This window comes from Hyaena hyaena, unplaced genomic scaffold (genome assembly GCF_003009895.1).
Source record: "Hyaena hyaena isolate Hyena2069 unplaced genomic scaffold, ASM300989v1 scaffold_97, whole genome shotgun sequence".
Lineage (NCBI taxonomy): Eukaryota > Metazoa > Chordata > Mammalia > Carnivora > Hyaenidae > Hyaena > Hyaena hyaena.
The window spans coordinates 284,512-297,752 of record NW_024080728.1 but is presented as its reverse complement, the minus strand read 5'-3'; the positions used below and the strand labels follow the sequence as shown (position 1 = coordinate 297,752).

Here is a 13,241-nt window from a genome sequence, read left to right as displayed (position 1 = left end):
CTTCTTTTTCAAGCACTTAAAAAAAAAAAAAAGTCACTAGGCTCTTATGAAAAAAGACTTAACAGTACTGGTTGGGACTTTATCAGAGGAAGAGGATGAATGGGACAAGGTGTCCATTGCTCTGGCCTTGACCCCAGATAGAAGCACTGCTTTACGTCGTCAACAGGGCTATGGATATTTTTCTTCAGTGGGGGAGAAAGCCGTCACAATCCTTCTCCTCCTATTGTTCTCTCTCAAGAACTCCCTGCACCAAGGCCTCCAGTATCTTATCCAGAAGGGAACTCTAAATAAGGGACATCCCCTCATGTCAAAATCTTGTTTTGTGACTTCTAGGAATGAATTTCATGATGTTGCAGCCGTACCATTGCTTACGAAATGAGAATGGGATAAAGTCAAATAGTTGGCGCTGGTCATTAGGAAATGTCTTGGTCAGATGGTGAAGGAGCTTATAAGGGCACACAAAAGAAGGGGTAAGGAGAGGTGTGGCTTAGGGACAATATTCTCTTGAAGCAAACTCCCAAGTGTGGTTTATTATGGTCTTTGGTCTCAAAACCTCCTAAAGAAAGAAGGTTTAAGTTGTGTTTTTACCAATTCAAGCAGCAACACCTCGTGTTTTTATAGTGCCTTTCTGTCCCAAATTAAAATGGTTTAGTGTTCCTTATTTTACTAATTCTCACACTAAGATAGAGGTACAGGCTTCAAATTAGGAATGACTCATTAAATTAAAAACACCGAGAAGTGATGTTTACTAAAATTTCATTTTTAGACAAAAAGGCAAAATGAAGGGACCTGCATATTATGTGTCCCCAGACGACCTTTAGTAATTAGAGGTCTAGAGTCAGCCGGCTTCCTGATGGTCTACGGTGTGTGGACACCTGGGAATTGGCATGAATACTGAAGATAATGTGAAGGGGAAGGATGAAGAGAAGGGTAGAGGACAAATTGTTTTTTTGTTTTTTACCATTAACAAATGTTTATTGATTTATTTTGAGGTGGGGAAGGGGCAGAGAGGGAGGGAGACAGGGAATCCCAAGCAGGCTTTGTGCTGTCAGTGCAGAGCCTGATGCAGGGCTCAATCTCACAAATCGTGAGATCAGGACATGAGCTGAAATCAAGAGTCTAATGATTAACCGACTGAGCAGCCAGGTGCCCCACCATTTTTTTTAAAAGTAGGCTTCATGCTCAATGTGAGGCTTGAACTCATGACCCTGAGATCAAGAGTTGCATGCTCTATTAATTGAGCCAGCTAGGTCCCCCAAAAGATTACGTTTTTAAATACTAAATTAACCAGGATCTGAATGAAATAAAAGTTCCTCTCCCCTACTTTTACCTTGACGAGATGCTTGGGGCTTCTATCATTCCTACACTATTTATATTTCTTGTCCCATAACCAAATTTTTAGTGAAGGAAAGATCTAGGGAAGGAATATTTGTTTTAGAAAGTAGTTTGTAAACTGTTGTCTTCTTAATCTCTTATCACTTCTTTTTCCTATACTAAGTGGAATTCAAATTAATGTGGCCACTTTCCTCTAAGGGTTTCAGTTCAATTAAACGTTGGTGCCCACTAGGGGCCATGGGCCATGCTGCCTCTCGTTTTTGACAATGACTAAAGGTAAAAGTGGTTCCCACAAGCACAGATGTTTACAGTGCTCTAGAGTGGAAAGCTCTAGCAAGGGGTTTCTGTTGATTTAAATTTATAGTTAGCTACTTGATCACTAGCAGATGATAGCAGAACACAGGCAATTGGACCATTTTTAGCTTATGAAGTGGAGATTTGATGGCAGCAATGGATGACTCTGGGACTGAGAAGTTGTCTCCCTGCAGTTAAGAGTCAGTGCTCTTAACAGAAAAAACAAAACCCTGCAGTTTCCTGTTCCTGAGAGACCATCTGAGTGCTTCATATGTGCTGCAGAGGAACAGAGGACGTGTGCATGAGATAAACCCAGATCTGCTGCCAGGATTGATGGCCAGAGTCAAGGACTTTTACCAGATAGCCCTTTGGTTCTGTAAACAAGTATTCCCAGGATGGTAGGACTTTTTTTTCCCGTATTCCTATTTTTTCCTTTTTAGTTGACCTGCCCTTTCATTGTAATAGTTTATGATGAAGAATCTCAAATGTATACAAAAGTAGAAAGAACGATACTCAGCTGCCATTACTAATATTTTGTCAATCTTATTTGTACACCAAGATGCATTTCTAACACATGGCCTTTTTTACATAACTGTCATGTCATTATTACTACTATGAAAACTTAGTACTAATACCTACTTCATATTAAAATTTCCCCAACCAATTCAAAATTTGCATTGCCAGTTTGAAGTCAGAATTCAAACAAGAGCCATACATTGCATGTAGTTGTATCTCTTAAATTTTTAAAATCTAGAATGGCTCCCCACTCCCCCGCCTTTCCTCAATCCTACGCCATTTGTTGAAGAAAGCCAGTCATTTGTCCTATAGAATGTCTCACATTCTAGATTTGTTCGACTGCTCCTTGTGTTTTATAGTATCTCCTTTCCCATACTTAATGTTAATTCTTGTTCATATGATCTTATTTTTCTAAAGCATGTGCTATTAGAAAGTAAAAACAAAAATACTCTGGTGACACTGAAGGAATTTAATGCACTGGGGGAGTGCAGGAAATAGATTAGTTAGGAGCTGGATCAACCATTCTGCTGTTCAGGAGATATCTGAGCTTACCTAACAGTCTGAGAGCTACCAGCTTAATGGAGGACGGGAGTGAGTGAGATCACATATGGAAAATGGGGTCCAAGATGGAACCCTGGAGAAGCCGAACATCAAAGATGTGGCCAGAGGAAGGGGACACTGCAAATGAGGCCAAGAAGTAGTCAGAGATTTAAAGAAGGAAACTCCAGAGTAGAGTCACAGGAGCAGAAGTCAATTTGAGGAGGGACTGTTTAGTGGAAGATGCATTTATAAAACATATGCATATGCAAATGAACATTTACAGAGTGGGTCATTTTATATTCAGTAGAATTCATTAAAAATTAGCCTATACAGGGGCGCCTGGGTGGCTTAGTTGGTTAAGCATCCGACTTTCACTTAGGTCACGATCTCGCGGTTTGTGGGTTCGAGCCCCGCGTCGGGCTCTGTGCTGACTGCCAGCTCGGAGCCTGGAGCCTGTTTCAGTCTGTGACTCCCTCTCTCTCTGGCCCTCCCCTGCTCACGCTGTCTCTCTCTCTCTCCTAGAAATAAAACATTAAAAAAATTAAAAAAAAACTAGCCTATACATCTATCCTAAGGAAGTAACTATGTAGCATTCTGGAAGATAAGGAGTTTGTACTTACCTGAGAGAGCAACAAACTGAAGATTGTTGGCAGTGATAAAAATGAATTAAAACTCTCAACAGTTTAGGTGAAACTGAGTTCCAAAATCTAAGAAGTTCCACTTTTCTGTGAAATCTCTCTACATTGATTTTAAAAATTTGACCTACTTGTTTTTGTAAGCACCTGCTATGTCCTCACCACAACCCTTAAGAAGCAAGATACAACAGTACATGTGACATGAGCCCTATTCTTTCCACTTAATATATTCACCAAACACACCCACCCTCTGTCACTCCATCTGGTTGTTCAGTCATAGGAATTCACTGATGGGTTGGGACACAGACATCCTCTCTTGTGCCTGCTTCCTTCTCTTTAAAGCACTGGTTTGACTAGACCGACGGTTCCCATCGGGATCACCAGAAGGGCTTCTTAAAAACACAGATTGCTGGCTCTGTGCCTAGTTTCTGATTCAGTGGGGATCAGAGAAATTGCATTTTTAACAAGGACATACCAGGTTGCTGCTCCAGCAGTCATACTGTGAGAACCCTTTTCACTTTTTCCAGCTCTAAAAGTCTCTTATCCTGCAGAAAAACTGCATTATCTACACTCACTAATGGATTTAACTCTCTATTATCTATCTCCACTGAAAATTCACTAAGGCCTAACAATGTTGTGGAATGTGGAGACCTTATTTGCTGAAACCAAACAGTGGGCTTAACATTTTCAATCTTACTTTCTTCCACTTTACTTCAGTCTCAGGGATGTCTGCTCTCGGTACATTTCACACTGCATAAGTACAGACATTTGACATTTAACATATGCTTTTTGATAGGCTGTCAGTGGACTATTGCATGCGATATTTTCCTGTTTGGCGCTCATTATAAATTTGATACAAACTCTTAAAATAATGAATATTTAATCTTGGTTCATTCTTGAGCAACTTTCTGAAGTCCAGAAGACCACACTGGGCATTCTGGTGGTCTGAAATCCTGGAACATTTTCCTGGTAGTCAGGATATATGGCTATATTAGTCTCAGTCTTGCCATTGGCTTTACTATGGCTGTAGAAGTCACTTAACCACTGGTGGCTCTGGAATGGGAAAATACTAATTTTCTTAGATTCAGGAAGCATTAATGAAATGCCAGTTTTTAAAATATGGGCTCTAGGAACCGAATTTAATTTCAGAATAGTAGTTTTTATAAGAACTGTAGAAGTAAACACTTTTCCACCTAGAATCACAGGGAAATAAGGTTTTGTTTTAAAGAATAAGATGCTATAGTTCAAAAATTGAATAAGTATTTATTGTTCCAGAAGGTACATTGCTTTTTATACATATTTCATAAATGATACAGGATTTTACACATGTTCAACATTTTGCTATTTGTTTAAAGGACTTTTTTCCACATCTTCCCTCCCTTGCCTCCCACACACCCTGAAAGGATTTGTACATTGCACTGTGCTGTTTCTTCTTAAAAACCCTGCACACAAACAGGATAATGATTTAAAAATAATGCGCATAACTTAACAAAAATAAATGAGGGGAGGGGCTGAATGACTTGGGGGAAGGAGGGGGGACATGCGCCCTTTCGTTCCAACATGCGGGTGTGGTGGCGGCAGCAGCGGCGGTCCTGGCTGGCCTGCGACCTCTGCAAGGCACCTGGAGTCTGGGTTTGTCACCTAAAGTGTTTCTTTTCATACACAATGATCCCAAAGGAGGAAGAAAATGAGGAAGAAAACTCCTTGCCACAATGAGGAGGGATGAACCATGTGAGAGAAAAAGCCAATCGGCTGTGTGGCAGCTTCATCATCCTTTCCATCCTGCCCCCACCATAGTTCAAAACAGGATATTAGACACAGATTCCTTTGACTCTTTAAATGCAGATGTCATCTGGAAATATGGTAGAAAATATTTTGATAGAGTATAAGATTACTTCTTCCTTCTCTCAATTTAAGATAAGAAAAAATAGGGTGAAGAGGATAGGTGGAAGGAAGCCATAGAAATGTATTCCTGTATAAAGATAAATTGCACCCTTTGAGATCCACACACTTGATTTACAACTATTGAAGTGGTGGAGGTGGGAGGGCTCACAAACAGCTGGGAAGTGTGTGTCCTTGAAGATTAACAAAGTCTCCAGACAGGGCAGCGCCACCTGGGTGGGCTGGAATGCTGTCACACAAGCAGACTAACAGCACTGAAATTATTCTGGTTCTGAAATGGCTAGAGAGCCATGATTTTTAGCCAATTTGTAAACCTTACATCTTCCTGATTTGGTAATACAGCTGAACACCCCCCCACCCCCCACCAACCCTCTGATTTGAGTTGTGGAGGGACAGAGGAATATCAATAGGATAGTTAAATAAAGGAGGGAAATTCGGCCTCCTTTTAAAGATTAATTAGTAAAAAACAAAACAAAACGAAACAAAACAACCTCATGCAGTGTTGCCAATGATTCCTAGATACTGATCCAGACACTGGAATATACAGACATTTAAGAAGGTATTATGGGATAATCCAAAGTGTCAATTATCAAACAGTCGTAAGTTGGCTCCAACTATCATATGGATAAAATTAGTGTAACCAACAGGAGTGGGTGGTCAGAAAGGGGCACAAATAGGAGAGATTCCCGGTAACTCGAGACTGGGTCCAATTTAAAATAAATGCTAATGACACGGGCTCAGACTCTGTTTGCCACCCACATATCTTGAGAATTTGCTTTTCTGGTATATTTATTTACTCTTATGTCAAAAATAAGAAAAGTTAAATTAAAAAAAAATTAGAGCTGAGTGGGGTGCTGGTGTGTTACTGTTTTGCTGACCCTGCAAAGAAGATGCAAGAAAGGAACACCCCCAGCATCCTTTTCTCTTTATGAATCTCTCAACTATATAATGCATCATTTTCATCCGGAAACTAAGATGCTTGATTAAGACAATAGTCACTAAGCCCTTTGAGCTTATACTCCACAAAGCCTGATCCTCAGATTTTAACATTCCCTTCTTCCCTATGATCCTTTTTGTTTTTGTTTTTTAATTAAAGGTAAAAACCCTCTACCCTGACATGGCTCCCAGCTTCCACCTGCAATGCTTTAATTAAAAAGGCAAGAGTTATAAACAGGTGTTCTTTCTGCCAGGATTCAGAGGCTCTTTGCAGATCAATCTTTTTCACCAATTTGTCGAAGGGGCAGATGTACTTGTAATGGGTCTCTCAGTCTCTTAAGGTCCATTTCTGCCTAAAATAGAAACAAAAGGTGAGAAAAACTGCTAGTGAAGAGTTCAATGATATTGTCTCCGGAGAAAAGGAAATGGTCTCTTCTGCATCACTATGAATCACAGAAATTCTCTCAATTACTTTTAAAATAAGAGTGTCTCAGAGGCAAAGGACTTTAAATGCACAGGACTATCAAGGGGGACCAGAATGGAAGTCCCACCTCACAGTTGCAGCGCTCAACAAAGCCTTCAGAAAAGGCTCTGCTGTTAACAGGCCGGGACTCAGGGACCCAAGAACATGGGGAGCATCTGTTTGTTGTACCTTGATGGGAGCATCTGTTCGAGAGAAAAGCCCTTTCACAAACCTTTGCCTGGATCCAGAACTTCAATTTATGGAGATTGAAATTTATAATTTTAATTATGCTCTAGACCTTAGTTGTTTATCCAATAGTTGTGTAAGTTTTTCACTTAGTTAAAAACAAAAAAGGATTTGCTGTCAATAACAGCATTTTCAACACTCACACATGCTGGGACCTCAACCCTGAGGAGCTGGATTAATAGGCTCAAGGTGGGGCTGAAGCGTCTGTATTTTTAACAGCTCCAGGGGCACCTGGGTGGCTCAGTCAGTTAAGCGTCCAACTTTGGCTCAGGTCATGATCTCATGGTTTGTGAGTTTGAGCCCTGTGTCGGGCTCTGTGCTGGCAGCTCAGAGCCTGCTTAGGATTCTGTGTCTCCCTCTCTCTCTGCCTCTCCCCTGCTCAGCCTCTGTCCATCTCTCTCTCTCAAAAATAAATAAACATTAAAAATATTAAAAAGAGAATATTGGGCTCTGTGCGCACAGCTCAGAGCCTGAGGCCTGCTTCAGATTCTCTGTCTTCCTGTTTCTCTGGCCCTCCCTGCTCATGCTCTGTCTCTTTCAAAAATAAACATTGAAAAAAATTTTTTTTAATTAAAAAAATTTAAAAAAGTATCTTCTAGTTCAATAAATTCTGACTTGTGCCTGGCAAATACTTCTGGTAGTTTCTTACCTGGATTTTATTTTTGTCCCATTGCTACCACACATGATAGGTGGAAAACATTTGGAAATTGTGAAAAGTTTTTAAAAGGGAGAAAAGTAAAAAAAGACAACTTTTGGGATGCCTGGGTGGCTCAGTCAGTTAAGCATCTGACTCTGGATTTTGGCTCAGGTCATGATCTCATGGTTTGGGAGATTGAGCCCTGCTTGGGATTCTTTCTCTCCTTTTCTCCCTGCCCCTCCCCTGCTTGTCCTCTCTCTCTCTAAAATAAATAAACATTAAAAAAATAGACAAATTTAAAGAAACAAAAAAACCCAAAAATAGCTCTACAAATTTCAATATGTTAGAGTTAATAGGACAGACATGACCCATCATCTTTTCAGTTGCTTGTGTTCCAAAACTTTCCAGAGAGGAATCCATGCTAAAATAGTCATTTTTATCAACTGAGAAATAATTTATAGGAAGGAGAGGGTTGGCTCATTCTTTCAATATTTACTCACTGAAGCACTATAGCACCATACAAAATGGGGCTAGAATTTATTTTTATTTTTGGAAAACTTACCTGAGCAATTGCATCCTTGAGTTGATTATATTTCTCTAGGTCAAAACGTGACTTTTTGGCTCCTTTATGGAAAAATAATAAGTATTGTCTGTCTCTGGCTTCTGGATAAACGTATTCCTACAAAAATAAAGGAGAAATTAAATTATTAGCCCTTAGAGTACTATCTTTACAAAATAAGCATCTACTAACTGTAGATCAGATTCAATACATGTGCACACATATAAAGATACGTACTTGTGTATGCTGTGTTAAATACTTCCTAAACATTTTTTATTGTGAAACATACATGTAAGAGTATACAAAACAAAAATGTACATCACAATGAATCAACACAAAATCAATATGTAAATCACTATCAGATAAAGAAATTCTAACACTACCAACAACGAAGAGGCTTTCTTATGCCTTCTCAATTATTAACCTTTCTTTTTTCCCAAAACTAATCACTATCTTGCCTTTTATATTAATTGTTTTCTTTCTTTCTCTATAGCTTTCCTACTTAAGCATGCATCCCTTTCAACTCTATGGCTTAGTTTTATCTGTTATTTGAATTTAATAAAAATGGAGCCAGACAGTAGACATTGTGTATGGCTACTTTCACTTAATATTATGTGTATGATATTCATCCTTTTGTAGTCTACTCATTTCCATTGCTATATTATATTCTTTTGTATGACTACATCACAATTTACTTATCCATTGTACTACTGATAGACTTTTCATTGTTTCCAGGCTTTGGCTATTATGAATAATGCTGCAAGAACATTTTTGGGCTTGTGTCTTCTGTTGGATATATACCTATGAGTGGAGATCTAGATCATATGGTATGCCTGTGTTAAGAAGTGATATCAAACAGGTTTCTAAAATGGTTGTACCAATTCTACTCCCTTGCCTATGCTTGGTATTGCCAGTTAAAAGAAAAATGTTAGCCATTCTGGTGTGTGTGTAGAAGTACTACCTCATTTTTTAAAAACAGCTTTACTGAGATATAATTCATATACCATACAATTCACCCATTGAAAGTATGGTTTTTAGTGTATTCATGAAGTGGGCCCACCATCACTGCAATCAATTTTAGAACATTTTCATCATCCCCAAAAGATACCCTGTACTCTTCAGTAGTCACTTCCTATCTCGCTTGACACCTCCAGTTCCAGACAACTACTAATCTCTGCCTCTACAGATATGCCTTCTGGACATTTCATATAAATGGAATCATACAACCTGAGCCTTTATGTCTGCCTTCTTTCAAGGTTCATCCATTTGTAGCATGTATTGGCACTTCATTTCTTTTTATTGTCAAGTAATAAATCCATTCTAATGAATGGATATACCACATTTTATTTATCCATTAATCAACTGATAGACATTTGGATAGTTTCCACTTTTTGGCTATTATGAATAATGCTGCTAGGATTATTCCCATACATGTTTTTGTGTGAACATGTTTTCATTTCTCTTGGATATCTATAGCATTTTCCTGATCACTCATGAGGCTGAGGCCTTTTTATTGGCCGTTTGCCTTTTCTTTTTAAGATGTGCTTATTCAACTCTCTTGCCGTCTTTGTCTACTGAGTTATCTGCTTTTATCTTACTGACTAATAAAGTATGTTTATATATTCTGGTTATGGATCCTTTATTGGATATATGTACTACAGATATTTCCTCCCAGCCTGTTTGCCCTTTTAATGGTGTTCTTTAATAAATAGGTGTTGGGGCGCCTGGGTGGCTTAGTCGGTTAAGCGTCTGACTTTCGCTCAGGTCATGATCTCGCGGTTCGTGGGTTCGAGCCCCGTGTCGGGCTCTGTGCTGACTGCCAGCTCAGAGCCTGGAGCCTATTTCAGAGTCTGTGTCTCCCTCTCTCTCTGACCCTCCCCTGCTCACGCTGTCTCTCTCTCTCTCCCCTAGAAATAAATAAAAATATATAAAAAAAAAAATAGAAGGTGTTAATTTCAATATAGTGGAATTTATCAATCTTATTCTTTATGGTTAGCACTTTTCCTTCTGGGTAAGAAGCCATTCCCTATTCCACAGTAATTAACATATTCTCCTATATTATCTTCCGGAAGCTTTATTGTGTTACCTTTCATATTTGGATTGATAATCCATCTGGAATTTTTGTTAAAGATGTGTAAAGTCATTTCATTTTTAAAATATGGATTTTTATAGAAAGAAGACTCTCCTTTCTTTGCAGTGCTCTTTTCAAAATCAAAAGTTCATTTATACCAGGTCTATTTTTACATTCTCTCCTCCATTCCATTGGACTAATTGCTTATCCTTGTGCCGCTTGTCTGAATTACTGCAATATGATGAATACAGCTATAAACTTCCATATCCAGGACGGCAAGGCCTCTTACTTAGCTTTTCTTCAAGAATTTACTGGTTTTTCTTACTCTTTAACATTTTCATAGAAATTCTAGAAGCAGCTTGTTCAAATCTTTTCCCCTATCCACAAAACTCTTGGGATTTTGTCTGGGGTTGTACTGGATCACATCAATCAATTTGGATACATGTGACATTTTTAATATTTACTTTTCTAGTCCGTGAACATGCTTATTTAAGTTTCCTTTTTTCTGCATAAAGGTATTGCACATGTCTTGCATGATTTACATATACATATGTATATAAACACACACAGAAACATCCGTGTGTGTGTGTGTGTGTTTTCCAGTGGGCATATTAACAGGGAATTAAAATAATGTTTACCCTTAGTCTTAATGAATAACAGACATAAAAGTGAAGGAAAAGACATTTTCCCAAATGCAAAAATGCTACTTTCCTTATTATAAAAGGCAGAACGGTACATACTTCCAAATGCATTTCTGTTACTCTCCTGATTAAAGGAACAAATGCATGACAACATGGCTTTGTGTATATGTTAAATCGGCACAGTTTATTATAGTTTTGCCCTTTTTTTTTTTTGTAGTTTCAAGTTTTTATTTAAATTCCAGTTAGTTAACATGCAGTGTAATACTGGTTTCAGGAGAACTCAGTGATTCATTACTTACATATAACACCCAGTCTCATCACAAGTGCCCTCCTTAATAACCATCCCCCTACTCACCTCCCTGCTAGCAACCTCAGTTTGCTCTCTATAGGTAAAGAGTCTGTTTCTTGGTTTGCCTCTCTTCCCGTCCCCCCCCATATTCATCTGTTTCATTTCTTAATCCCACATGAGTGAAATCATATGGTATTTGTCTTTCTCTGACTTATTTTGCTTAGCATAATACACTCTAGCTCCATCCACATCATCGCAAATGGCAAGATTTCATTCTTTTTGATTGCTGAGTAATACTCTGTTGTGTGTGTGAGTATATGTGTGTGTGTGTATACACACATAAATATATACACACTGTGTCTTCTTTATCCATTCGTCAGTTGATGGACATTTGTGCTTTTTCTATAATTTGGCTATTGTTGACAATGCTGCTAAAAACATTGGGGTGTATGTATCCCTTCAGATCAGTACTTTTGTATCCTTTGGGTAAATACCTAGTAGTGCAATTGCTGGACCATAGGTTAGTTCTATTTTTAACTTTTTTGAGGAATCTCCATACTGTTTTCCAGAGTGGCTGCACCAGTTTGCATTCCCACCAACAGAGGGTTCACCTTTCTCTGTATCCTCACCAACACCTGTTGTTTCCTGTACTGTTAATGTTAGCCATTTTCACAGGTGTGAGGTGATACCTCATTGTAGTTTTGACTTGTATTTCTCTGATGATGAGTGATGTTGAGCATCTTTTCATGTGTTGGTTGGTCATCTGGATGTCTTCTTTGGAAGAGTCTATTCATGTCTTCTGCCTGTTTCTTCACTGGATTGTTTTTTGGGTGTTGAATTTGATAAGCTCTTTATAGATTTTGGATACTAACCCTTTCATTTGGAAATATCTTCTCCCATTCCTAAGGCTGTATTTTAGTTTTGTTGATTGTTTCCACAGCAGTACAGAAGCTTTCTATCTTGATGAAGTCCCAATAGTTTATTTTTGCTTTTGTTTCCCTGGCTTCAGGAGACATATCTAGTAAGAAGTTGCCAAGGTCGATGTCAAAGATATTACTGTTTGTGTTCTCCTCTAATATTCCGATGGTTTCCTGTCTTGCATTTAGGTCTTTCAGCCATTTTGAATTTAATTTTGTGTATGGTGTAAGAAAGTGGTCCAGTTTCATTCTTCTGGATGTTGCTGTCCAGTTTTCCCAACACCATTTGTTGAAGAAACTATCGTTTTTCCATTTGATATTCCTTCCTGCTTTGTTGAAGATTAGTTGACCATAGAGTTGTGGGTCCATTGCTGGGTTTTCTATTTTGTTCCATTTATCTCTGTGCCTGGTTTTGTACCATTCTGTCTTGATCACTACAGCTTTGCAATATAACTTGAAGTCCTGAATAGTAATGCCTCCAGCTTTTCTTTTCTTTTTCAATATTGCTTTGACTATTTGGGGTCTTTTGTTGTTCCATATAAATTTTAGGATTGTTTGTTCTAGCTCTGTACAAAAATGCTGGTGTTATTTTGAAAGGGATAGCATTAAGTGTGTAGATTGCTCTGGGTAGTATAAATATTTTAATAATTGTTCTTCCAATCCATAAGCATGGAATGTTTTTCCATTTCTTTTTGTCCTCTTCAATTTCTTTTATAAGCGTTCTGTAGTTTTCAGTACAGATCTTTCACCTCTTGGTTAGGTTTATTCCTAGGTATCTTACAGTTTTTGGTGCCATTATAAATGAGATCGACCCATGGATTTCTCTTTCTACTGCTTCATTATTGGTGTGTAGAAATGGAACTGATTTTTGTACATGATTTTGTATCCTACAACTTTACTGAATTCATGTATCAATTCTACCAAGTTTTTGGTGGAGTCTTTCAGGTTTTCTACATAGAGTATCATGTCATCTGCAAATAGTGAAAATCTGACTTCCTTCACGTCAATTTGGATGCCTTTTAGCGCTTTTTGTTGCCTGATTTCTGAGGCTAGGACTTCCAGTACTATGTTAAATAACAGTAGTGAGTGGACATCCCTGTCTTGTTCCTGACTATAGAGGAAAAGTTCTCAGTTTTTCTCCATTGAGGAAGATATTAGCTGTGGGTCTTTTGTATGTGGCCTTTATGATGTTGTACTTCTAGGTATTTTTAAAAGTCCTTTTAAGTTACATCTTTTAAAGTTTCATAATTGTTACTGGCA

The 13,241-nt window shown here is 38.3% G+C and overlaps 1 protein-coding gene across 1 annotated transcript in view; it reads right to left on the bottom strand.

The window, feature by feature from the left end:
• Nucleotides 1-4,563: 4,563 nt before the first annotated feature.
• MCU (mitochondrial calcium uniporter) overlaps nt 4,564-13,241 on the bottom strand; it is a 199,565-nt gene continuing 190,887 nt past the window's right edge. Inside the window, exons 7-8 of the mRNA XM_039235220.1 lie at nt 8,067-8,183; nt 4,564-6,511 (exon numbers count right to left, since the gene is read on the bottom strand). Of these exons, the coding sequence (XP_039091151.1) occupies nt 6,434-6,511; nt 8,067-8,183 (195 nt within the window). The 3' untranslated portion in view covers nt 4,564-6,433. The remainder of the gene's footprint in view (nt 6,512-8,066; nt 8,184-13,241) is intronic.